The sequence below is a fragment of the Corythoichthys intestinalis genome, chromosome 10 (assembly GCF_030265065.1).
Source record: "Corythoichthys intestinalis isolate RoL2023-P3 chromosome 10, ASM3026506v1, whole genome shotgun sequence".
In the NCBI taxonomy this organism is placed as follows: Eukaryota; Metazoa; Chordata; class Actinopteri; order Syngnathiformes; family Syngnathidae; genus Corythoichthys; species Corythoichthys intestinalis.
Window position 1 is genome coordinate 9,587,162 of NC_080404.1, and position 25,394 is coordinate 9,612,555.

Genomic DNA, 25,394 nt, shown 5'->3' on the forward strand with positions numbered 1-25,394 from the left:
CGTTCTGTGTACCAGTTACACTCTCCCCCCGAAACCTTCGCTGCCGATCCCGGACGAGCCCCCATTTGTAACCCGAGTCTGTTCTGTGCCGCCCCGCGTTCCGCTCCCACCCCTGACCAGGCTGGGACGCGAACCCGCACGCCGCGACGATTCTACTCGGCAGGCAAGTTCGGTAACCACTGCGCCAATAAAGCTCGAGCCAACAGAGCAGCCGTTAGCGTCCTTACATGAAGGAATCGGCGGGAAGGTTTCCACGTGCTACAACGGATACATTTTCTGTGTACCCGTTACACTCCATTTGTAACCCGAGTCTGTTCTGTGCCGCCCCGCGTTCCGCTCCCACCTCTGACTAGGATGGGACGCAAACCCGCGCGCCGCGACGAATTCTAGTCGGCAGGCAAGTTCGGTAACCACTGCGCCAATAAAGCTCGAGCCAACAGCGCAGCCGTTAGCGTCCTTACATGAAGGAATCGGCGGGGAGGTTTCCATGTGCTACAACGGATACACGTTCTGTGTACCCGTTACAACTGCGTTCAAGGTCTGCAAAGCCCTCCAGTCCGATTTGTTTGCCGTGTCCTACAACCAGCCAGTGGGAACCCATAGCAGATTTCTGGCATCTATGGAACTTCCCAAACTGCGTTGGGAGCCTTGATTTTAACGTTATCATAAAAAGCACCGAGGCACTCTCAATCAGTGATAATGTATCGTGTGTGAACTGTCTGTTATTGAAAATTAAAGATCAAAATAACTCTTTTGACACCAAATCTGTGCTTTATTCTTCTTATACTTGAAGTGTGACACGTAAATAAGTCACAGACTCACAGCAAACATATGTACACAATAAATGATGAAGGGCACCAACCAAAAATACGACATGAAGTGATAAAAAGTTGGCAGTTTTTTGCCGACTGGGTCACCGCTTCGTGTGGCCACTCGATTCCGAACACACACGTCTCGGTGGTTCTTCCACTTTTTTTTTTTTCAATCACCGACCTTGCCATTTGGCAATCACAGTAATGTCTTGACGAGACTTGCTCTCCGATGATACTCCCGTCGGCTTGGTCCATTTTTGCGTGTAGAAAATAATGTTTGATTCTATTCTACTATGGCGGTGATTGCGCGCTAAACCGAAAACAACAGTCTGAGCGGACCAATCACAGTCCGTTTTCACCACGTCATACACGTCTATGCGACGCGAAGGTTAGAAAATTCGAGAGGCGCGCGTCAGGCTACGGCGTAGGGTCGTAACTCGGGTCTTCCTTGACGGCGCAGGTCTGACGCAGAAGTATAACTCGGCCTTAATGGGTAATATTTCAATGCAGTCGTGTTTAGACTGGGATACCTCACATACATGCCAAAAAATGAAATAGATTGAACTTTGTATGAGGGAGTTCTTAGTCATTTTCTGAATTTGGTGTTTTGCCAAAAAATTAGCCGACTTTGGCAACGCACCCAGGTCAGACCCGTAAATTAAAACTGACCATTTTGCTAACTTAGGATCTCTTACGGTTCATGAACAGTTTCACCAATGTTGAGGACGATTCGAACTAACCCCCTTGGCGAAAAGGTCTCAAATGTGCACCCTATAAATCGATAAAAATTTCACATTCATTCAAAAATATCCGATTTCCTGTTGTGTTTGGAATATGGGTGCAAGAAACTTTTTGGAGCAGTTTTGCACAAGGCATCGACTCCCCAAATTTCATTGCTCTATGTCGAAAAAACCTAAATGGAGAGTCATTTTTCAAAAATTCAAGGGGGCGCCACTAAGCCTTTTTGTAAAATTTTTTCGCAACGATGCAAAATTACAAAAATAGAAATTTACAAGAAAAGCCGCATGTATGTGCTAACTTGAGTTTTCGAGCATGTTCAGGCATCCAAATTGTTGATTTTCATTTGCAGAGAGAAAAAACCCTTTGCATTACAATAGACCCTACCCACGTGACGTCACAACTCCGCTCTCCTGAATGGTACCGCCCAATTGTCTGTCAAAACATAGTGTTAACCTGTTACGGCTACGTACATTCCTCCTATTTACGGCGTGCTTTTCTGCTCCTTAACATTAATAATCAAAATGGTGAAGGCGTGTGTGGCTGTTGGTTGCACTAACAGAAAAGATGGAAGGAGAGACTTGAAGTTTTACCGTATTCCGAGGGATCCAAAGAGGAGAGCGAAATGGACGGCTGCAATTCAACGTGAAAACTGGGCACCAAAAAATCACCACAGACTATGTAGTAGTCATTTTATATCCGGTAAGATGCATTTAAGATATACTTAGAGGGTTTTGGGCTGACAAATAACCACAATTAAGATCATTGCTAAGCTAATCGCCGACAACATACACGTATGTATGTATGTAGTGAGAATGCTATCGCTAAACCATATAAACATTAAAAGCCTTAACTCCATTGACAAACGACATGAAATACATTAGACTTGACAGTGGATGTTAGCAATAACAAAAGATTTTGAATTGAAAAGGAAAAGCGGCGTGGAAAATGAATGAATGAATTTCGTAACTCACCTTTCCAAGCACAAGATAGATTCCTGCCGAATTTTCGTGGACGAGGACCTGTTTCACCCAACCAGCAACGAAGTATTTATAAGCCTCCAAGCTCTTGAAGTTTTTCAAATTTTCGTGAGAATAGGCTGATTTTGTGTGGACAAGATAATTGTAAATATCAGCGTAGCAGATGTCAGGCAGACAGGGCGAAGACAGTGGGTCGAAAAACATCGATTTGGGCATCAAATATGGATCTGGCGACTGTATAGAACAAAGCTTTTCCACATAACGCCTTTTATGCAACACATCCAGTGAGTTTACGGCATCAGAAAGCACCGGGTCTTCCATGAAATGCATTTTAAATTCCTCGATCAATTGAAACCAATGCTAATACAGAGACAAAATGACGGACAAGTGGGCGGAACCATACAGCGAGCACGTGGTTTTGTGACGTCGGTGGGTAGGGTCTATAGGGCTCCCGCTAATCAATTAACTTGAATGAATTAGATTACAGGAATTTATTATGTTTCGAGTTTTAAGTACTGAAGTGATACCTCTGTTCGCTTTAGTGCTGCTCATTCATCATACAGGTGAACTTTTTTTACCTGAAATAATTCTACAACGTAAACAGCACATACTTATTTAAGCAATAACACATTTTCAAACAGTAATGACCCTAACCCCAATAAATGAAGGGAAAACACTAAATAGAAAAACTCAGTGGAATTGAATTTATTTTAAAATGCTCAACAATGCTTCTAAGACACAAAAGACAACGGCTTTTGACAAAGCAGTAACTAATTACTTTTTTAAATTAAGATTAACCACACTGGTCACAAATGCGTAACCATAAGGGAGCCATGAATAGGATCTATATTGCATGCTATGTAATGGACTGGTGGGGGAAGGGATTTAATTGTTTACATTGTGCAAGGTGCTGAAGAAACACGCTTCGTACTGATGATCATCACATTTAATGGCAGGTGTGAAGCACCATGAAGATTATGAAGAAATATATACATGCAAAGTTACAATTTTTAGCAATATTCAATAGAAAACATCGGAAAAAGAGTAAGTTCAGCAAATAATACATTTAAACAAATACTATGAGTTTCTTTGTTGTCATGGCAACCAAAGTAATGCTGGACTAGCCGCCAGCTAGAGTGCTGCCACTAGGAAAACGCATTTTGCCTAAATGTGGGCGTGTATCTCAGCTTTCAGAATAGTGACAGCAAACAGCATTTGAAAGGAGTGCTTTATTTGTCCTTAGAGCATCCACTATGCAGAGAACACAAGTGCAATTTGCTGTCCTTCTTGGTGAGTGTCAGTCATTCTGCTATGTCATCAGAATAACTGGTTACAACATTGAAATGATTGCTATTTTATCTCTAATAATTGTTATGAATCTTTAAAGTATATGCTAGAAAAAATGTGTTAAACTGATGTTTTTTTTTTTTTTTTTGTTTAAAATTGATATTTTCTTCCAGGAACACTGGGGGAAAAAACAATGTAATAAGAACATAATTTATTCGCATGTGATATATTAGGATTGATTTTTTGGTTTTATTTTTATTGATTAATGTGCTATATTACAATTTATTTATTTATTTATTTATTTATTTATTTATTTATTTATTTATTATTTCTATACACAGGAAAGGGGTCTGCGTATGTATAATTATACTTGGAACAGTTAATATTAAAGTATGTCAAAAAGTGGGGAACTAAAAACAATGGCACCACGACATTGTCATTGATGGTGCAATGGTAAGGATTACACATTTTATAAAAAGGTCTTATGTTCAGACCATAGACTTCATAACCTATTGACATGACACGGGAAACAGGGCCGATCCATAGGGTGCCTATTTTCAAAAACTTTAAATTCAAATATTTTCAAAATTAAAGCTGCTATTGACCTAAAACCAAAACAGGCACCTACCTTAGCCATATACGAGTCTCCATGAGCAGCAGCATCAAAAATTTCAAAGTCGTTCCCTAATAAAATCCCAATTAATTATTTTTTTTATTTAAATATAACAAAACTTAAAATGACCATAAAATTCTCAGATTTTACACTAGATGCACATAAATCACCAAATGCAGGGATAATCACCTATATTTTCAGGATCAATAGCAATATTTAACATATTATATAAGTTTTTGACCAAAATAAAACTTGTTTTTCTTTTATTTACTGCATGTTTTCAACAGCTAATAAATCACTCAATTTTCAATCAGAAACTTAATACTTGAGGAAAGCATGCAGAATCAATTAAATATATAAATAGATTACAAATACATTCTATAGACAACCACAGTATGATATTTTTAACAATAGTATTTATGTTAAGTAAATATGGCGAAGGTGCGGCTCGTCTTTAAGTTCACTGTGGCGCCGCCTTAATACAACAAATTGTTATGAATAAATGCTTAAATCCCTGAATTATTCATAGATATGGACGTAAAACAGTCTCATTCTTGGTTTAAAGCAAAAGAAACTGTGCAGGTAGTATTTTTGTTACGTAAATATGGCGAATGTGCGGCTCGTCTTTCAGTTCACTTACCACATCTCCAAAGAAAAGAGCTTTTTACGTTGAAATTCCTGTGAATAAATGCTTAAATTGCTGGATTCTTTATGGATATGGACGTAAAACATTTTGGATTTTTGGTTAAAAGCAAAAAAATAAATAAAAAAAAATAAAATTAAAAACCAGGCAGTTTGAATTTACTTAAATCTGTCGAAGAATTATGCTCGTCTGTTAGCTCTTTGCTATGAAAAGTGGGCTACCAAAATGGCTTTTTCCGTTCAAAATTCTTGTGAATAAATGCTTAAATCACTGAATTCTTTATAGATTTGGACGTACTAACTGTCTCGAAGAGCAAAAAACCGGGCAATTACGCATCTATATATGCCGAAGAATGATGCCAATGCCGTAGCGGTTCCCATTATCCCATTGATTTTTTTCACAATGTTAAAAAATGCATGCATGGTACGAAAAATAAAATATTTTCCTTGAATCCTCGAACAAATCACTCCTGAGACAATCAATCCTGTTTGTATGAGGTACAGCTTTCGTAGTTGTTCCGAATATCCAAGCTTAAATCTGGCTTGGAAAGAGCATGTGCCGTCTTCGGCTGACTAAATGAAGCTTGGCGGCTCGGCCCCCTATTGTAAGGTGTAGACGCAAAGAATGACAAAGTATCTCGTCAACAGGTAATGAAGTCTATGGATCAGAAGTATTCAGACCTATTGTTTTCATAAATTCATGCTAATTTCATGAAAATTATAAAGAAAAGTAGTATGTATCATTATTGTTTTTGTCACAATTGTTATTATTATTTGATAGGGAAAGTGCTCATTAATGAACATCTATTTGGACACATCTAAAAGACGTAAATATGAAAAATTATAGCAAAAATTCAAATTTACATCCGCAGTCCCTAGGCAGGTAATGAAGAGAAAGACACAAGAACACATAAGAGAGAAAAAGAGGTTACGATAAAACAGCACAGTACAATAAATTACTAAAAAGTTAAAAGTTAGTGGTTACAGAACTGGTTTACTTTCAACCAATACTTGAAGTGGGTTTTGAAGGTTTGTAATGAAGGACACTCCCAGATAGCGAGTGATAGAATGTTCCAGATCTTACTGGCCTTTTGACCAAAGGCTGTTTTTCTGAGTGGGACTTCACAGTCCCCTCTATAGGAGGCCACTGTCCTGAGACCGCTCTGAGCCCTTTGGGAGGTGGTGTTAGTCCATGCAATATCTTGTACATCAGACAAGCCATTTTAACGTTTTTGAAATTTTCAAGGCTCAATAAATTGTAGTTTTTTTTTTAAATGTTACAAACATGGAATGACATTAACTATTTTCTATGGAGCGATTCTATGGTATTGCATGTATTCACACCTGCCAGTTGCCAACATGTAATGCAATATTCAATGTGATAAAATCATTGAATGCAGAAACATTGTTTTAAATTGTTCAAGTTGAATTACACTGTATTACATATTCTTTTAATGTGGCTCTTAAAAGACAGTGTGGAATTAAGTGTCACTCCAAGGTACTTGAATTCAGAGACAATTTGTTATGGGTTGCCGTTTGTAAACCAGCACATGCCGAAAATTACGACTACATTTTCTTACATTTAGCACCACACAATGCTAAAAATGTGGTGTGAAATGTTTACAGTCATTTTTTTTTTTTTGTGCACATTTACAACATTGTTTAGCAACTTAAATATTATTTTTAAATAATAAGTATTGGACTTGAATGTTTAAACCCAGAACTAAATATTTATTTAAATCTTAAATGTAAATCTTAAATTTATATTCTATATATATATATATATGTTTTAAATGCATATCCTAAATATATATATATATATATATATATATATATACATATGAAATTTATATCAGAAATATATATCCTAAATCTGAATTGTATATTAAATAGGGCTGTCAAAATTATCGCGTTAGCGGGCCTAATTAATTTTTCAATTAATCACGTTAAAATATTTGACGCAATTATCGCAAATGCCCTGCTCAAACAGATCAAAATGCACAGGGTCATATGCACTTTTTTGGAGTTTTTTTTTTTTTTTTTAGTTTTGTCGCCCTCTGCTGGCGGTTGGGTGTGACTGATTTTAAAGGTTCAGCACCATGAGAATTGTGTAATTATTGAAATCAACAATGGTGAGCTACTAGTTTATATTTTGATTGAAAATTTTACAAATTTTATTAAAACAAAAACATTAGGAGAGGTTTTAATATAAAATTTCTATAACTTGTACATTTTACTTTTAAGAACTACAAGTCTTTCTATCCATGGATCGCTTTAACAGAATGTTAATGTTAATGCCATCTTGTTGATTTATTGTTATAATAAACAAATACAGTACTTATGTACAGTATGTTGAATGTATATGTCCGTCTTGTGTCTTATCTTTCCATTCCAACAATAATTTACAGAAAAATATGGCATATTTTATAGATGGTTTGAATTGTGATTAATTACGATTAATTAATTTTTAAGCTGTGATTAACTCAATTAAAAATTTTAATCGTTTGACAGCCCTAATATTAAATCCTAAATGTAAATGTTATGTCTAAATATTGTATTTAAACCTTAAATCTGGAAACAGTTGTAACTAAATACTTAGCGTGATATGCAAATTCACATGACTGGAGACCGGAAGTAACAAAATAAAAGCTGGAGCAGCTCAGACTGTTTGTTTACGTTGCTTGAAAATGAATAAAACGTACTCAACGGTGGCAATTGACTCTTGGAGATGATTTATTGTGATAATAACAATATCTTGTTAACCCTTTAACACCTAAGCCTATTTTGGCCGAATTTGCATGCCTTTGATGTTGCCTTTATATTTCAAAGAAAAAACTGTTCACAATGGCCAAGTTGGGTCCCTTTTTTCAGGATACCTTGAACTTCATGTCCAAACTGTTGTTTTCTTCACTGACCAACTTTAATCCACATTTTGGACCCCAAAAGACAAAAAAAATCCCAAAATCTTTTTTCAAAATTTGAAATGTTGAAGTCCCACTGACAACCAAACATGCTCGACCAACCGTTTTGAAGCTTGATAATATTTATTTAACTTGCTAGGATAAACATTCAATAGAAAAAAATAAGATTGAATAGTTTTATGTTTGACAATTCAACGCAAACAGCAGCTATGGTCATAGGCGTTTTTGGCCTTCACACATACTATGGTCAAAACATGTTATATACAGTGCAAAATAGTGAGAAAAAAATTATATATATTATTCAACACAAAAAGGGTTTGGAGGATATCTCTTTGTGAATTTAGGTATTGTACCCATCACCTTATCAAAGGTATATATGTACATGCAAACACACATCTCGAACACACATCTATATAAAAATTGAAAAGATTCATAGTGAAGAAAAAATGATAAACATTGAAAAAAAAGTATTTTCAAAAATATTGACAAGTTGTTCAGTTCAATTCAATTTTTTAGGCATGCGACCCAATAAAGTTTTTTTTTTTTTTTTTTGCACTATATAAAGTTTGTTTTTGAACATGTCACTAAACTGTGTCACATACAACGTCACACAGCCTACTCATCCGCCGTTTGCACGCTGCAGTCACTTCTACTCGCCGAGACGCCGACAGATCCGAGGAAAACAATGACAAATACAGCTCATCCTATTCCTTGAGTCAATGAAATAATGCATTAGCTTGCGCTAAATTTAGTTTTCGATTCATTCTGCACGTTTCAAAGTCGCTCGCTCATTCCAACCGGCCGTTGCTTGCTACGCGTGTCTCCTTTCCCTTAGTTGGCGCCTTGCTCGTCAATTTATTAAAAATGTTCAGATTAGGTACGTCCTTCTTGACATCACAACGGCTCTTGGGATATGTAGTCTTTTGTGCTGCTTTCGGTTTTGAAAAAAGGACAAGAAATGATGGAAATATGGAGATAGACACATGGTCCATGCAGCGTTTTAATGCAAATGTATGAGTGCAATAAAACTATAAAACTCAAATGACATTATCTCCCGTTTTACTTTGTCGATTGACTTCAAATAAAAACTGGTTACAGCGTTACGAGGCTTCAAAGATGATATGCGTAAACGTGTCGCATCCAACACGTTCGGTGTTAAAGGGTTAAAATACACATTTAGGGGAAACCATTTAAGGAGTATTTTGTGCTTTTAGTGATACTTTTACGCACGAGCCCAGTAAAGTTACTAAGAATAGCTACACGGGGTCTCTGTTGGACTGGAGAGCAAGGTTGACTTTTCTAACTTCAACTGCAAAAATCCCGCGTTTCTCACCAGGAAACCTTTGTATTGCAGTCAGAATCGCTCTGCCAATAGTCTCGGCTAAATTTGACTCACCTGACATATTTTCTTACAGCTCACCTTCGCCGACTGCGGGAGTAGGTTTTATTCATTTTCAAGCAACGTAAACAAAGAGTCAGAGCTGCTCCAGCTTTTATTTTGTTACTTCCGGTCTCCAGTCATGTTAATTTGCATATTACGCTAAATATTTAGTTTCAACTGTTTCCATATTTAAGATTTAAATATTTATATATATACATATACATATATATATATATATATATATACATACATACATATATATAGGAAATAAATTAAAAATATATGTATCGAATATAAACTTAAGATTTACATTTAGATTTATATAAATATTTAGTTCTGGATTTAAACATTCAAGTCCAATACTTATTATTTAAAAATAAATATTTAATGTTGTCAATGTGCAAAAAGAAAAGTGACTGTAAACATTTCACACCACATTTTTAACACTGCGTGGCACTAAATGTGAGAAAATGTTGTCGTAATTTTCAGTATGTGCTGTTTTATAAACGGCGCCCCATAATTTGTTGTTCCTGTCCTCTCAAAAATACACCTGAATGTTTGATGATACAATTTTAGTTGTGTTTCGTAGTAGGCAAGATTTGCAAAACCATTCATTCATAGGAACCATCGCTAATGTGAGAGCAGAGGCTGTGTCTTGAATGTTTTTTGCACCAGTGAAGCTGACAGCATCATCAGCGAACATTTCAAATTCAAAATGTACACATGAATATAGCAAGTCATTAATATACAAAGAAAATAACAGTGGGTCAAGTACTGACCCCTGAGGCAGGCCAACAGGGACATCTAGAAATGTTGATTTGACACTGTTAATGCAGACACACTGTTTCCTGAAGTCTATATATGATTTCATCTACTTAAATGCAGCTGAAAAAAATTTAAATGGGTTAATTTAGACAGAAGCATTTCATGATTTATAGCGTCAAATGCTTTTGTCAGATCTAGAAATACAGCACCACGCAATGTTTGGCGTCCAACATGCGTTTGTTCATTTCTATACACAAACAGTATACTGTATACTGTATATTACAGTATACTGTATGTACAACAGGACACACTGTTTTGGTGGCACTTTTTTTTAGTATATATCATAGACTTCATAATGATATTGACGGGACACAATCCCCAGACACTGCGCTACGCCTTCAAGTAGTAGGCCGTCCTACACTCTGCTTCTGAAGGCTGAAGTCGGTCCCACTAATTCTCAAACACATGCAGCGATCCAACGCTGGATTTAGGTTGAAAAAGTACGAAAGCTGTACCGCATACATACAGGAAGGATTGTCTCAGGAGTGATTTGTTCGAGGATTCAAGGTAATCATTATATTTTTCGTACTATGCATGGATTTTGAAATGTGAAAAAAATCAATGGGAGAAATTAACCGCTACAGCATTGACGTCATAATTCGCAATATTTACGTACAATAAATGCTAACTGCCCGTTTTTTTGCCTTTAACTAAGAATCGAAACTGTTTTACGTCCATATCTATAAGGAATTCAGGGATTTCTGCATTTATTCACAAGAATTTTCAATGTAAAAAGCTTTTTGTGGTGATAAGGCAGCACCAAAATGTTTAAAACACTAGCAGCACATTTGAGATATTTACGTAAAATAATTGCTAACTGGCCATTTTTTTTTTTTTTTTTTTGCTTTTAACCAAGAATTGAGACTGTTTTACGTCCATATCTATAAAGAATTCAGGGATTTAAGCATTTAGTCACAAGAATTTTCAACGAAAAAAGCTCTTTGTGTTGATAAGGCGGCGTCACAATGGCTTAAAGACTAGCAGTACATTCGATATATTTAATAATAATAATAATACATTTTATTTGTAGAGCGCTTTTACCAATGCTTAAAGACGCTTTACAGTTGAAACCAAAACAGCAAACAACGTGAACAGAACAAAACAATAAAGAAAATAATTATAAGTTAAAAGCTAGTTTAAAAAGGTGAGTTTTTAACAGTTTTTTGAATGTGGGTAGGTCTGAACAGGTACGGATGGGTTTCGGGAGTGAGTTCCAAAGGGAGGGGGCAGCAACGGAGAAGGCTCTGTCCCCCCATGTTCGGTGTGTTCTTTGTTGGGGCGGTGCAAAGATGTTTCCATTAAAAGAGCGGGGATGACGGTAGGGTGTGTGGGGACAGAGAAGGTCTGTGAGGTAGGGGGAAGTTATTGAGTGCTTTGTAAATGAGAAAGATGATTTTGAACTGAATCCTGTATGAAAAAGGAAGCCAGTGAAGTTTGTGGAGGACGGGGGTAATGTGTTTACTATACGGAGTCCGGGTGAGAAGGCGTGCAGCGGAGTTTTGGATATATTGTAGTTTATTGATGAGTTCGGATGGACAACCGAAAAGAACGCTGTTACAGTAGTCAAGTCTGGAGATGATGAAGGCATGGATGAGGGTTACAGCAGCAGAGAAAGTGGGGGAGGGGCGAAGAAGGGCTGTGTTCTTGAGGTGGAAGACGGCAGTTCTGGTGATGCGGTTGACGTGCTGGTCGAAGCTTAGTTTATTGTCGAAAATGATACCTAGGTTTACATAAAATAAATGAAGCTAACTGTCCATTTTTTGCTTTTAACCAACAATTGAAGCTGTTTTACGTCCATATCTATAAAGAATTCAGGGATTTAAGTATCTATTCACAATAATTTTCACGTAAAAAGCTCTTTGTGGTGATAAGGTGGCGTCACAGTGGCTTAAACACTAGCAGCACATTCGATATATTTACGTAAAATAAATGCTAACTGCCCGTTTTTTTTTTTGTTTTGTTTTGTTTTTTGCTTTTAACCAAGAATCGAGACTGTTTTATGTAAGCTTGAGAACGCTAAACCGATCCGACCGGATATCCGGTTTTACAGGTGAGAGATGCAGCTGTATTGATAGTAAAGTTACCATCCGACAGTAATTAGCCATTAAATATTCAATGAACCGATAGTGGAGATAGATTTCGGCTATCGCGAGCACAATAATCAGCTTCTAATGCCTAGTTCAATGCATTGCTTAATATGATAGTAATTTAGCTTTTACCTCACATGCTGCCTGCGCTTGTGTCATTCACCACACAGCACACTTAGATTGTGACCGCCGTCGTGGTTGCCTCAATTTCCCATTAATTTTCGGCAGAACCGCTAGTAGTCACCGTCATTACCCGATCGTCACGGGCGTGTCATAACAACGCGAGGGCTAACAAAACCACTGTAACGGACGCTCCGTAGCGTTTTCATCACAGCCCAAAACGAAACTAATCGTGGCAACGAAGCAACATGCTAAAACAATGGACAGTTTGCGCACCACACCGGCGACGTGCAGCAATTGATTTTCAATGCACCCAGGAAAACAAAAGTCGGACTTTGAAGTGACAAGGGCAGCCAGATCTGTTCGCATGGAACAGACCTAGTGTGAAGTGTGAAGCGGTACAGAGATCGTGAGTATTTAACCCTGAAAAATAACGCACTACAATGGTGGAAAGGGCGGCATATTGTTTACCCTAAACGCAGTCTACTTAAACATGAACATGTGGATCAGTTGATCTTCCTCAAGAAAAATCTGCCCTTCAAAAAAGATATAGTGATGAGGAATAAAAAAAAAAGTGGAAGCACAGGCATAAGTGAATGACTTTGCTGTATATGAGGTTAAAGTAATGATTATAGACCTTTCTGTGTAAAATGCCATGTTTTTATTCCCCCAGTTATACCAGTGGTAAAGCACAATTTATTATTTATTTATGATAACACAAGAAGGTTTAATTCTTTTTTTCTAGAGCTGCTGCATATAATTCATATTTTTTGCTCGTAAGATGTTTACGTTGAAAGTTTGCACTTAAATTACTTACCTATTGTGTTCAAAACACCACTAAATACAGTAATCAAATTACTGCACTTTATTGTTGTCTGTCACTGGAGTTTTATCAATCCCATCCCAATCCCAAGCTTTATTTTTTTTTCATTAAAAAAATAAAACATTGGTATGACATTTTGTTGTTTAATTTAATATTTTTTTTATATGTTTAAAATACTGTACGAACACACACATCAAATGTTTACTATCGTATCGCTTTCACTATGTATCGAACCGTATCGTTCTTAAACTGAATCGAATCGTATTGAATCGCTCGGCCTAAAAAATGTATCCTTTTTTAATCGAATCATAACCTGTGTATCTAGATACATATCGAATTGGAATCATGCCAGAGATTCCCAACCCTAATTTTATGTCCATATCTGTAAAGAATTCAGGGATTTAAGCATTTATTCACAAGAATTTTCAACGCAAAAAGCTCTTTGTCTGTGTTTCCACTCAGCCAGCTTTGACGGAGATAGGCCCCCTATTAATCGAAGTCTATGAATATATATATATATATATACGGGTACACGCAAGTCCATGTGGAGCGTGGAAACCTCCCTGCCGATTCCTTCATGTAAGGACGCTAGCCTGCCGTGTGGAAGCGTCGTTGGCGAGCGCATTCGCGTCTGAGCTTATTGGTGCAGTGGTTACCGATCCTGCCTGCCGAGTGGAAGCGTGCGGGTTCGCGTCCCGGCCTAGTCAGAGGTGGGAGTGGAACGCGGGGCGGCGCTGACACAGGGGTTACATATACTGTGTATATATATATATATATATATATATATATATATATATATATATATATATATATATATATATATATATATATATATATATATATATATATATATATATATATATATATATATATATATATATATATATATATATATTAGGGCTGTCAAAATTATGGCGTTAATTAATTTTTTTAATTAATCACGTTAAAATATTTGACGCAATTAACGCAGATGTCCCGCTCAGACAGATTTAAATGTTCAGTGAAAAGCTCACTTGTTGTTATGGAGTTTTTCCGCCCTCTGCTGGCGCTTGGGTGAATGACCATCTCGCATATTGCCTCAAACAGATTATACTATGAGGCCGTTTATGGGCATTAAGAGTGAAGAGAATGCCACCGGCCGCTTGGGGGCAGCGCCGTTCCATACTCATGTTATTTCTTCAAAACGTGGGAGAATTAGTAGTTGTGAGACGTTTATGCTGTATTCACAATGCAACGCAAATTGCTATTTGTGCTCCACACATATTTCTGTAAGTTTTCTTTCTTTTAGTGGCAATTATGTGTCTCTTGTTGTATTTTGGGTAAGATATGTACAGATATATTTAATACAGTAAAGGCGAGTGGACACAGGCGTTCTTTGGACCGCGCCGTTTATTGGCAACTCCTTCACAACAAACATACAGTGGGGAGAACAAGTATTTGATACACTGCCAATGGGTTTTCCCATTGGCAGTGTATCAAATACTTGCTCTCCCCAATGTAAGTATCGTTTAGTGAAAGCACAACAAAAATAATATTCCTATCTCTCCAAAAAAAAAAAAAAAAAAATTCACAAAAAGAAAAGAAGCACTTCAGTCTATAGTAATGAGGCCCTATTCTTAAACAACAATGCAAAATGAACTGGCATTCCATATCAAAATAGCTACGCAAAATACACGTAAAACTTTGGTCACTCTATTTTTATTATTGTTATTTTTATTCTTCTTATTATTATATTAACTCTACTTTTGATTGAAAATTTTACAAATTTTATTAAAACGAAAACATGAAGAGGGGTTTTAATATAAAATTACTATAACTTGTAACTATAACATTTATCGTTTAAGAACTACAAGTCTTTCTATCCGTGGATCACTTTAACAGAAAGAATGTTAATGCCATTTGTGGATTTATTGTTACAATAAACAAATACAGTACTTATGTACAGTATGTTGTATGTATATATCCGTCGTGTGTCTTATCTTTCCATTCCAACAATAATTTACATAAAAATATGGCATATTTTAGAGATGGTTTGAATTGCGATTAATTGCGATTAATTACGATTATTTAATTTTTAAGCTGTAATTAACTCGATTAAAAATTTTAATCGTTTGACAGCCCTAATATATATATGTATGTATATATATATATATATATATATATATATATATATATATATATATATATATAATTTATATATTATGAGTGATAAATGAGTGATAAAAACCAAGTCGATTTTTTTTTTTAAATCAAATGTCCTTTTCTTATTTTTTTTCCCTCATTTTTTTCAGGATTTCTTGTTCCGCATGTATGCAGCCTTGCCAGCAGTACTGCACACTCTGCCTGCATAACATGCCTTTCAAATTTAAAAGGAAAGGAAAAGGATCTTTTTAACACCATTTGCAGAGGTAAAATTAGGCTTCTCTAATATTTTACAGATGCATTTATGATTTCTTGTTGTATTATTAGAATTTTTTTTCCTCAGTAACTGAAGTGCTCGAAGCTCTTTTGTAGAATTGCTACTTAACAACTGCTTTCTCTATAGTCCTCAGCAAAGTCAGCCTAGCTCAATAAATAAACAATATGTTCTGACTTAATGCCCTCCCTGTTGTAAACTGAAAACTACCTGCTGTATAGAATGAGTTGTACAAAGAAGCTTTTATTCATTTATTTATCTTTTAATTACAACAGCTTTTGTCCATCCCTCTGCTGTCTTTGTTTTTTTTCATTTTCAGGATGCCAAATAAAAGATTCAGGGGTGTGTAACTTGACAATCCATGTTGAATTTGCCCAATTTACTGGGCCTGGAGGCTGTGTTTGCGCCTGGGAGAAAGAGGGAGGTATACAAGAGCTCTTGGCACAATGCGAGCTGAGGCCAGGTGCAGTAATTCCACATATATTTTCTGTTTGCCAAAGGCAATCAGACAAATGAATTAAGGCTTCTGTAGCACAAATTATAGCATGGAATAACAGGCTTTCAAAGAATTTGATGGGACTAATTAAACTCTTTGTTATTTGTTTTGTAGCGCCGCACAAGAGAAGGACAAAGACTGACTTGCAGTCAAGTGGATTAGTAGAATTTGGTAATGATTTTATAATTTCACATAATGTGACATAGACTTCATAATGTATTGATGGGACACGGGGCGTGAGGCCCATTCATCGGGGGCCTATCTCTGTGAAAGCTGACCGAGTGGAAACACAGACAAAGAGCTTTTTACGTTGACATTTCTTGTGAATAAATGCTTAAATCCCTGAATTCTTTATAGATATGGAGGTAAAAGAGTTTCGATTCTTGGTTAAAAGCAAAAATATGTCGAATATTCTGCAGTCTTTAAGCCACTGTGGTGCTGCCTTATAAACACAAAGAGATTTTTAAGTTGAAATTCTTGTGAATAAATGCTTAAATCCCTGAATTCTTTGTAGATATGGACGTAAAACAGTCTGGATTCTTGGTTAAAAGCAAAAAAATGGGCAGTTAGCATTTATTTTATGTAAATGTGTCGAATGTGCTGCTAGTCTTTAAGCCACTGTGGCATCACCTTGTCACCACAAAGAGCTTTTTACATTGAAAATTCTTGTGAATAAATGCTTAAATCCCTGAAATCTTTATAGATATGGACATAAACAGTCTCAATTTTTGGTTAAAAGCAAAAAACAGAGCAGTTAGCATTTATTTTACGTAAATATGTTGAATGTCATGCTAGTCTATAAGCCACTGTTCTGGTGAATAATTGCTTAAATCCCTGAACTCTTAAAAGTTATGGACGTAAAACAGGCTTGATTCTTGGTCGAAAGCAAAAAAATAAAAAATAAAATAAAAAATAAAAAATCTCAAATCTTGGTTAAAAGCATAAAAAAAAATTTTTTTTAAAAAACGGCCAGTTAGCGTTTATTTTACGTAAATATCTCAAATGTGCTGCTAGTGTTTAAACCATTTTGGTGCCGCCTTATCACCACATAAAGCTTTTTACATTGAAAGTTCTTGTGAATAAATGCAGAAATCCCTGAATTCCTTATAGATATGGACGTAAAACAGTTTCGATTCTTTGTTAAAAGCAAAAAAACGGACAGTTAGCATTTATTTTACGTAAATATTGCTAATTATGACGCCAATGCTGTAGCGGCCTATCTCTCCCACAGATTTTTTTCACGTTTCAAAATCCATGCGTAATACGAAAAATAAAATGATTACCTTGAATCCTCGAGCAAATCCCTCCTGAGACAATCCTTCCTGTTTGTATGCGGCGCAGCTTTCGTACTTTTTCAACCTAAATTCGGTGTTGGGTCGCTGCATGTGTTTGAGAAGAACCAAGACCGACTGCGAAAACCTGAAGCAGAGTGTGGGACAGCCCCCTCCTGCCAATATAATTATGAAGTCTATGAATGTGACATGCAAAAGCTCATAAGTGTTGTATGTCATTCTTTCTCAGAATATACTGCTGGATCATGCACAGAGCAAATTAGATTTTGTGTGAGTAATTCCATCTGTAACAAATGTTTGGCACCTGTCCTTCAAGCTTGCAATGAGGCGCAGTGTGACCATAACAGCTGTGGGCAAGAAACTCAAAATTTCTATGGTAGCGTGCCGCACGATTTTGCCGAGAGGCTTGTCATGTGCGAATGTGATCCTTCAGATGTAAGCTGCCTACAAATGAAAGCAGCAATACATGGCAGTACATGTGGAGCCAATCCTTGGATCTGTCAGGAGGTTGTGACGCGCTGTGTGGAGGACCAGCATTGCAGGTAACAAGAAGGTGATGGGAATGAAGCTGTGCTTCTTTTTATGAGTGACCAGGTGTAATGCAACAAAAACAAAACAATGTTTTTTTTTTTTTTTCTTCGCACAAAGTTATAAAAAGCTATATGAACTGTTATTGTTATACGGTAATATAAACATATTACATAACCACATTGAGCCAAAGATATACAAAAAACAAAAGCATTGAATTCCGGAGAGAGAAAAAAAATCTGCAGAAATGAAGCATTATTGGTCCAAAGAGCATGAGTCCCCTCTAGTGGAGAAAGCATATTTGTGATTATGGAACTGTAAGAGTCATATCGCCGGTTTTCCATGGTCTATTGGTGCCAAATAAAAACTGAGAGAGATTAAAATCTGTGCTTTCGAGTCATTTTGATGTCAAATACAGGTCCCGGGTTACGATCGAGTTCCGTTCCTTCGCTGGCGCTGTAACCCGGATTTTCGTGTAAGTGGGAATTTACCCTTTAACTACCCCTAAATCTCAAAATAAGTAAGTAAGTATCCAAAAAGTCCAAAAGTATTGTATTTTGTTTAATGATGGGGGATACACTGCCCTCTGGTGGCAGCGTATGGTCTGGCTGGACTATAGCCTTATATGACTGAGGAGCAGACTCGTCTGACATGGATAAAGGACAGCTGTGCTCTGGTTTGGCCCACATAAGGCTGTAAGTTGTTTCAGCTAATACATATTTGAATATGCGTTTGTAATTAGGTTTAGAGTTACAGTTTGTGGAGTTATAGACCCCAATCATCAACGTCACACAATCACGTGATCGCTGTATTGTGCCGCCATATTGTCCGTCATTGTGTGTCCATATTGTCAATGATCGTAGTTTCTAAAGGTGGATTCACTTGCAAATTATGGAAGCCCCGGTGCTTTCAGACACTGTAAACTCATTGGATGAGTTGCATAAAAGCCGTTATTTGGAAAAAGCTTCGGTCGATCCAGACGCCAGATCCATATTTGATGCCCAAACCGATGTTTCCTCCCGACCGGTCCCATGCGTCAGAGCTCGTCCTGAGACCACAAAATTTCCAATCATACTCCAGTTTATGTCACGATGTGGAGTCGGGTACCCAAAATCGGCACCGGCCCGAATATAAACCGACATTTGGTCAGCTGAGTGTCACCGTTGTCATGATTGTAAAATGAAACTTGATCGACAACCGGCCGGTGTATGCTGAAAAATAGCTGCCCCGCGTGAAATGTCCCCCCTGACGGGAGTACTTATTTATAACGCTTTATTGACGTGAAAACATCATGGACGCATTACAGTAATGGATTTACGACTGTAAGATCAGTTTTAAATAATTAAATTACACTAAATATTAGTACTGTATTTTAGTAACAAATCGTGGACTGGGCCACATAACCATCTTTGAACAGAAATGTATTAGTCTACAGGTTTTCACGACCATATCCCAATGATAATCACACAGGTATGACATTTATTAGTTCAAGCAGAGTAAAATAATACATATTCACGGTACAAGATAGTTGTTTCTGTGTGGGCGCTCCCGTCAGGGGGGACATTTCACGCAGGGCGGCTATTTTTCGGCACAACACCTGTTGTTGCGCTCACCTTCTTGCTGCGCGACCGTGGCGACGAGCTTCGTAGTCTCCGTCTGATGATGTCTGCGATCGTGTTGGCATCATATTGATGTTTTCGCCGCTGTCTAATGGCTGTCGACACAAACGCATCATGGACCGAGATAAACAAACCGTGCTGCTTTAGAGATTTGCACTTTTAACAATGGGCACACAGCAACTACTAAAATGACCGTTTATCTTCTCTGTTACTGCAACCAACTGCCACACATGCTTTCACCATTTTGATTAATCAATGTTAACAATTGTCAGGAAGGTTTTTCGGTTCGCTTACTAGGCGGTGATTCCATAGACAAGCAGAAAAACACGCAGTAATAGGAGGAATGTACGTAGCGGTAATATGTAAACGCGATGAGCTGATGGACAATATGGCGGCACCAGTCAGGGGGGCGGAGTTATGACGTCGCGTGATTGGGGTCTATAATTAGATAGAGTTAGAGTTGTATAGACGTTAGCATTCATAGCATTTAAGCTAGCAGACTTTTTTTAGGCATATTAGGCTAATTTAATTTACTAAATTTACATATTGATCAGATTAGATGGACGTTTGAACACCAATTGTTTTCTGTCAAGTGTTTTATTGTTAAAATGCGTGTTGTTTTGAACATAAGTGTACATACAGTATGTGTGTTACAACTTGACAAATTGTCAAAAGTGAAAACCACAATTGCCTTGTTTGCTGTCTGCCAAGATGAACAACTTCAGGTTTAGTGAGGACAGAACACATCATATTGATAAAGTAAAGTAAAAAAATAAGATACTGAGAGGGATGATAAGGTACAGTTTACGCGACTACAAAAAAAAAAAAAGAAATACTGTAATACAAAAACGTCTGGAGACAAAATGGCAGGCCAGACTCCGGCAACGTAAGGTCGAAATCACGTACGTCGTAACCCAAGGGACTGCCTGTACAGTGGTACCTATACATACGATTGTTTCGACACATGATCTTTTTGACATCCGACGTAAAATTTGACTCGCCATTTGTTTCTACATCCGACGACATGCTCGAAATACGATTTGAGACATTGCCGCAGTTTCTTTGTTTTACCGCGAGACGGTCGCTCTGCGGATTTTCTTGTGCGACAAATCAACATGGGTTCCAAGAATGTTAGATCAGGTGGTGAAAAAAGGAAAAAGGTGAGGGTTACCACTGAAATAAAGATGGAAATGATAGAAAAATATAAGCATGGTGTGCCCATCCGTGAACTGCTTGACAATACGGCTCGACAGTCCTACTCTGACATCCATTCGCCATTCTTTATAAGTTAAGGTGACAATTATCATGATTGTAACATTGCCAAAGAAAACACCAGCTTTATCAGGTTTTTAATAATCTATTTCAGAACTTGTGCAACACAACATGCCTACTCTCTGCCCCAGCTGAACAAAGTGAAAGCAAAAAATCCTCTCTGACTCTGGCACGTCAGCCACACGGTGCGTTCAGGTATACCACGCAAACACATCCGCCACATTAGAACCCGATTCGTTACATTATTAAAGGTATTATTATTATTGCTATTATTTTATTATTATTCCTATTTTTACTCATAATGTATTTGTTTTACTCTGTGTAATTTCCATTTGCAATAGTGCCAGCAGTATTTATTATGAAATTAATGTAGATTTTAGGGCTGTGGAACAAATTAATGGAATCACCATGTATTCTTATGGGAAAATCCGGCTCGACATACGACCATTTCGACTTACAAACAAGGTTCTGGAACGAATTAACTTTGTATGTAGAGGTACCACTGTATTCAATTTTTTACGATGCTTTAAAGACGCCACGTTATTGAATAGGCCGGCATGATCATAGAACGGCAAGCTTGAGTCTGATTGGTATAATGGACTCATCTGATTATTGTTGCGATGTTTCATTGTTGGAACTGGTTGAGCCACTGTTGGCATCGCTGGCAAAAAAAAAAAAAGAAAGAAAGAAAAATCTAATACTGTATGTAGAAAAAGGAGGAAAAATGTAACGACTATTATAGCCAAAAGTAGCGGAGTAAGAGTAGCGTTTCTTCTTCACAAATCTACCCCAGTAAAAGTAAAAAGTATGGCTCAGTAAAACTATTACTAGAACATAGACGGCGATTGAAGGGGGGCAGCGCTACCCCGGTGGCCGAAACATGTCATTGCATGTAATTGTCTTCCCTATAAATGAATGTAAAGGTAAATTTGTCAGTTATTTGTTAGTTTCAGGGCTCTAGAGTGGCTAAGCTAGCGTGAGTCAATGGTGTCTGCTTAGCATGCCAATAATAAAAAAAAAAAATTAACAGATCTGACCTAGCCAAATAAATTTAAAATGCAGATCATTGTTCGAACTACCCATGAGGCCAAAACAATGTCACTCCAAACTGGTTTAATTCATTTCATTCTGCAGAACTATATTTTAGATGTGTAATGCAAAAACAATAGAGAGGAGTGCTTGGGCCTCTCGTGCTCGATCCCCTGGTGCGTCCCTTTCGTCCCCCCCCCCCCCCCCCCCAAATATTGAAGTTAACTCAATATCTTGTTTTTACCCATCTCTTTAAGTAAAGAATGACGTCCAGATTGGCAACCAGTGTTGTTAAAAACGGCATTAGAGTATCACGCCGTTTCTAACGGTGTTATTTTTTTCAGTGGTGAGTAATCTAATTAATTACTTTTCTCATTTTTGCAACTCGAAGATTAAACCTTATGTATAAAATTCTGCATTCATTTCATTCATAGGAAAGTCAATTACATTCAATGACATTTTTTGGCCACTGGGCAGCGATTTTCTTTTTGTTTAGCAAATTTAAATTGCAATATTTGACCAGAATTTAAATTATATTAACATACACAATAATCTCTTAACTATCCAGGAATGCAAAAAACAAACAACTCTCTTAAGACCACTCAACATGGTCTGTCTAAATAAAGTAATTAAATACAACTGAAAAAACATCTTAGTTAGGGAATACCAAAAATAAATAAAAATGGAACCTTCCTTCAGGTAAAACACTGCTTTGTCCACAAACACAACCACACTTAACAAAAAAAAAAAAAAAAAAAAAAAAAGCTCCTTTGGGCTGCTTTAAGACGACATAAATAAAACAAAAATTAAAATTGGGGAGAAAGGGTTAAACCAACCTCGGTTCACTACATTTCTCACAATTAAAGTTAACAGTAGAAAACATACTGAAGGACACTTCTCTCTAAGCAGATTCCTACTCGAGTTTTGCAGGTTAGCAAATCCATACAGTTTAATACTATGCTAACTCTGATGCAGGTCGGACTTTCAGTAGCAAAATTAGTGGTGTGTTCCCCACTTCCACAACATTGACATCTTTTTATATTACCTACAACGGTTGCTCCTGCTGCTGGCCCAAATAAAATTCTAATATCCCTCGTCTTTAAAGAGGATGGAGGAGGTGGCATGTTGTCGACATGTTGTATTTCTGTCTGGGCTGTGAGTGTGTGTGTGTGTGTGTGGGGGGGGGTGGTCATGTCATCAGCCAATCAAACGTGTGTTTGAGGGGAAAAAATGGACTGGCACATTCAGCAAGAGAAAAGGTAAATGTCAGCCTGAACATAATTAAAGTTTTTCACATAATAATAGTAGGGTCAATTCTATCCATACAACATATGGAAAGACAATCTCAATCACCTATTTAACTCAACTCATGATAATGTAATGCCAATAAGGTTGCCTAAAAGTTGGTGGGGACAATTTGAGTGTCATGTCCCTACTGTCCCTATGCAAATCTACGCCCTTGCGTTGTAGTGACATGGTGAAAGGAGCTCTGACCAAATAGTATAAAACTATTGCTGCTATGAAGTGAAGATAATAGACTTGAAATTCCTTAACAATAACCTCATATAAGTTGTAAATGTGGTTGTGATAGTTAAAAAAACCCGAGGCACTCAGGAAGTAGAAAAATAAAAAGCCTTTATTGAATCATGGCTTCGTTCAGATTAAAAATGCCGACATGTTTCGGCCATGTAGACCTTCATCAAAACAAAAACGTCTTGATGAAGGCCTACACGAAACATGTTGGATGAAGGCTTACACGGCCGAAACATGTCTGAACAATCTGAACAAAGCCATGATTCAATAAAGGCTTTTTATTTTTCTACTTCCTGAGTGCCTCAGTTTTTTAAATCATCAATTTTTTTATCCCCACACCGAACAGCAACATAAGTATACTTTCTACACACAGCAGCACTCCATGCACCTCATGTTATAATGTGGTTGTTATAGTGTTTGAGTCAACAAAGAAGAGAAACAAACATAATTTAAAAGTTGAACATGCACTTGTTGTCTTGCAGAGACTTGCTCACTAAATTTCAAGCCAAGTGCTGGCGCTACGATGAATCACTGTGTGGCGACGTTGGTCTTCAAAGTGAATGTTTCCACTTCATGAATCCAGCTCTGATCCTTGGAGGAGAGTTGGAATGCAGAAAGGCCTTTGTGGCAACTCTGGGCACTGCTCTGCACCACCCTTGCACATGCCAACATGTGCATGGTGCTGATCTCGACACATGCCGTACGATTCATGATGTGCTGCACAACAGAACGCACTTCAGTGAGTAGGTCTCTTATTCACAGCCAGCACATTTTAGATGCAGATAATATTCCAGGATGTTCTATTTCTATTTTAAGAGATCCGCTGGATGAGGGTTAATGGTCCTTCTCATCCTCCTGCAATCAGTGAATCAGAAGAAGGTCAGAGCGGGTTGTCTGGTAAATGTCCAAACAAAGATTCAACACTCCACTTGGCTAGAAAAACATTGCCTCTGGATGTTCTTGAACTGAATGTAGTTTCTTCTGAATAAAATTGATTACCCTCTTTTTTGTCTTTTCAGAGTACGTACTTTTTGGCTGTACAGCGATACTTTTAGTCGGAATTCTGTTAATGCCTTTGGCAATTTTATGTAAAAGAAGGTGAGTCTATACATATTTAAAATCGATAACTGATAAGAAATATTTCACAATAACCAAATGAAGTTAAAACACAATCAAGCTAACTTCCATTTTCAAAAACCTTTTCCTATTTGAAATAATGTCAAGGAATTAAAGTACCATTTTAACATTCAAGTACTCACACAAGTTGTGTCGAGGAAATTGGAAGGTGTATTATTCATTTTGATTGAGTTAGGCAATTTCATTAGAATGCTCAGTGAATTGAAGTAGAGAGTAGCGAGTGATGTCGTGCACTTATGTTCTGGAGGCTTTTGTAATTGAATGCCCCTCGTTGAGGATACAAGACCTTTTTCATTTGATGTTGCTTTTGCTCATAGGTTGGTGAAGAAAACCAAGACACAAGACAAGACCAGATTTCAGCCTCTTCCAAAAAGTAGTAGCACTGTTACTCCTCACGAATTTCCATAAATATTTAATTAATTTGGTACCTACTTAAAGGGGAAGTACAGAATTTTTACATTAGGCTTAATCTACGAGTTCGCAGAGGCTTAATTAGTTGGTCGAGGTAATTTCAACAAATTCCATGCAGCCTGGAGTGGCTAAGCTAGCGTGAGTCAATGGTCCCATGTTAGCATGCAGGTATGCACTCATGAGAATCGCCGGTGACCTATGCAATGAATAGTGTTGACTATGTTTTTAGGATAAAGTTATTAAAACTTACCATTGTATGTCAATAATTGTAGCGTGAAAAGCAACATTTGTAATCAATCCAGCAGTTCTGCAGGGAACAGGCTGGAAAGCGGAGTGATATTTCTCCACTGGTGTGTTTATGTTGTAGCCAGCAGCAAGTAGCCACAGTTTATATTGTTCCTCGTTCTTCATAGGGAATTTGTGGAAACTTTT

At 37.2% G+C, this 25,394-nt stretch overlaps 1 protein-coding gene across 1 annotated transcript; it reads left to right on the forward strand.

The window, feature by feature from the left end:
- The first annotated feature begins 3,762 nt into the window (after window positions 1-3,762).
- gfral (GDNF family receptor alpha like) lies at window positions 3,763-24,991 on the forward strand. The gene is made up of 9 exons (XM_057847440.1): window positions 3,763-3,820; window positions 15,521-15,637; window positions 15,965-16,108; window positions 16,256-16,312; window positions 17,663-17,975; window positions 23,897-24,153; window positions 24,231-24,311; window positions 24,434-24,512; window positions 24,869-24,991. Exons 1-9 carry the CDS (start codon window positions 3,784-3,786, stop codon window positions 24,957-24,959), a joined length of 1,176 nt encoding a protein of 391 aa, XP_057703423.1. The 5' UTR covers window positions 3,763-3,783; the 3' UTR covers window positions 24,960-24,991.
- Window positions 24,992-25,394: the final 403 nt, after the last annotated feature.

Bases quoted from the DNA above. Each gene is read 5' to 3' on its own strand.
- gfral (XM_057847440.1), top strand. From the start codon at position 3,784: ATGCAGAGAACACAAGTGCAATTTGCTGTCCTTCTTG. The intron at 17,976-23,896 runs GTAACAAGAAGG...GTTGTCTTGCAG, and splicing joins GTGGAGGACCAGCATTGCAG to AGACTTGCTCACTAAATTTC. The intron at 24,154-24,230 runs GTGAGTAGGTCT...TTCTATTTTAAG, and splicing joins GCACAACAGAACGCACTTCA to AGATCCGCTGGATGAGGGTT.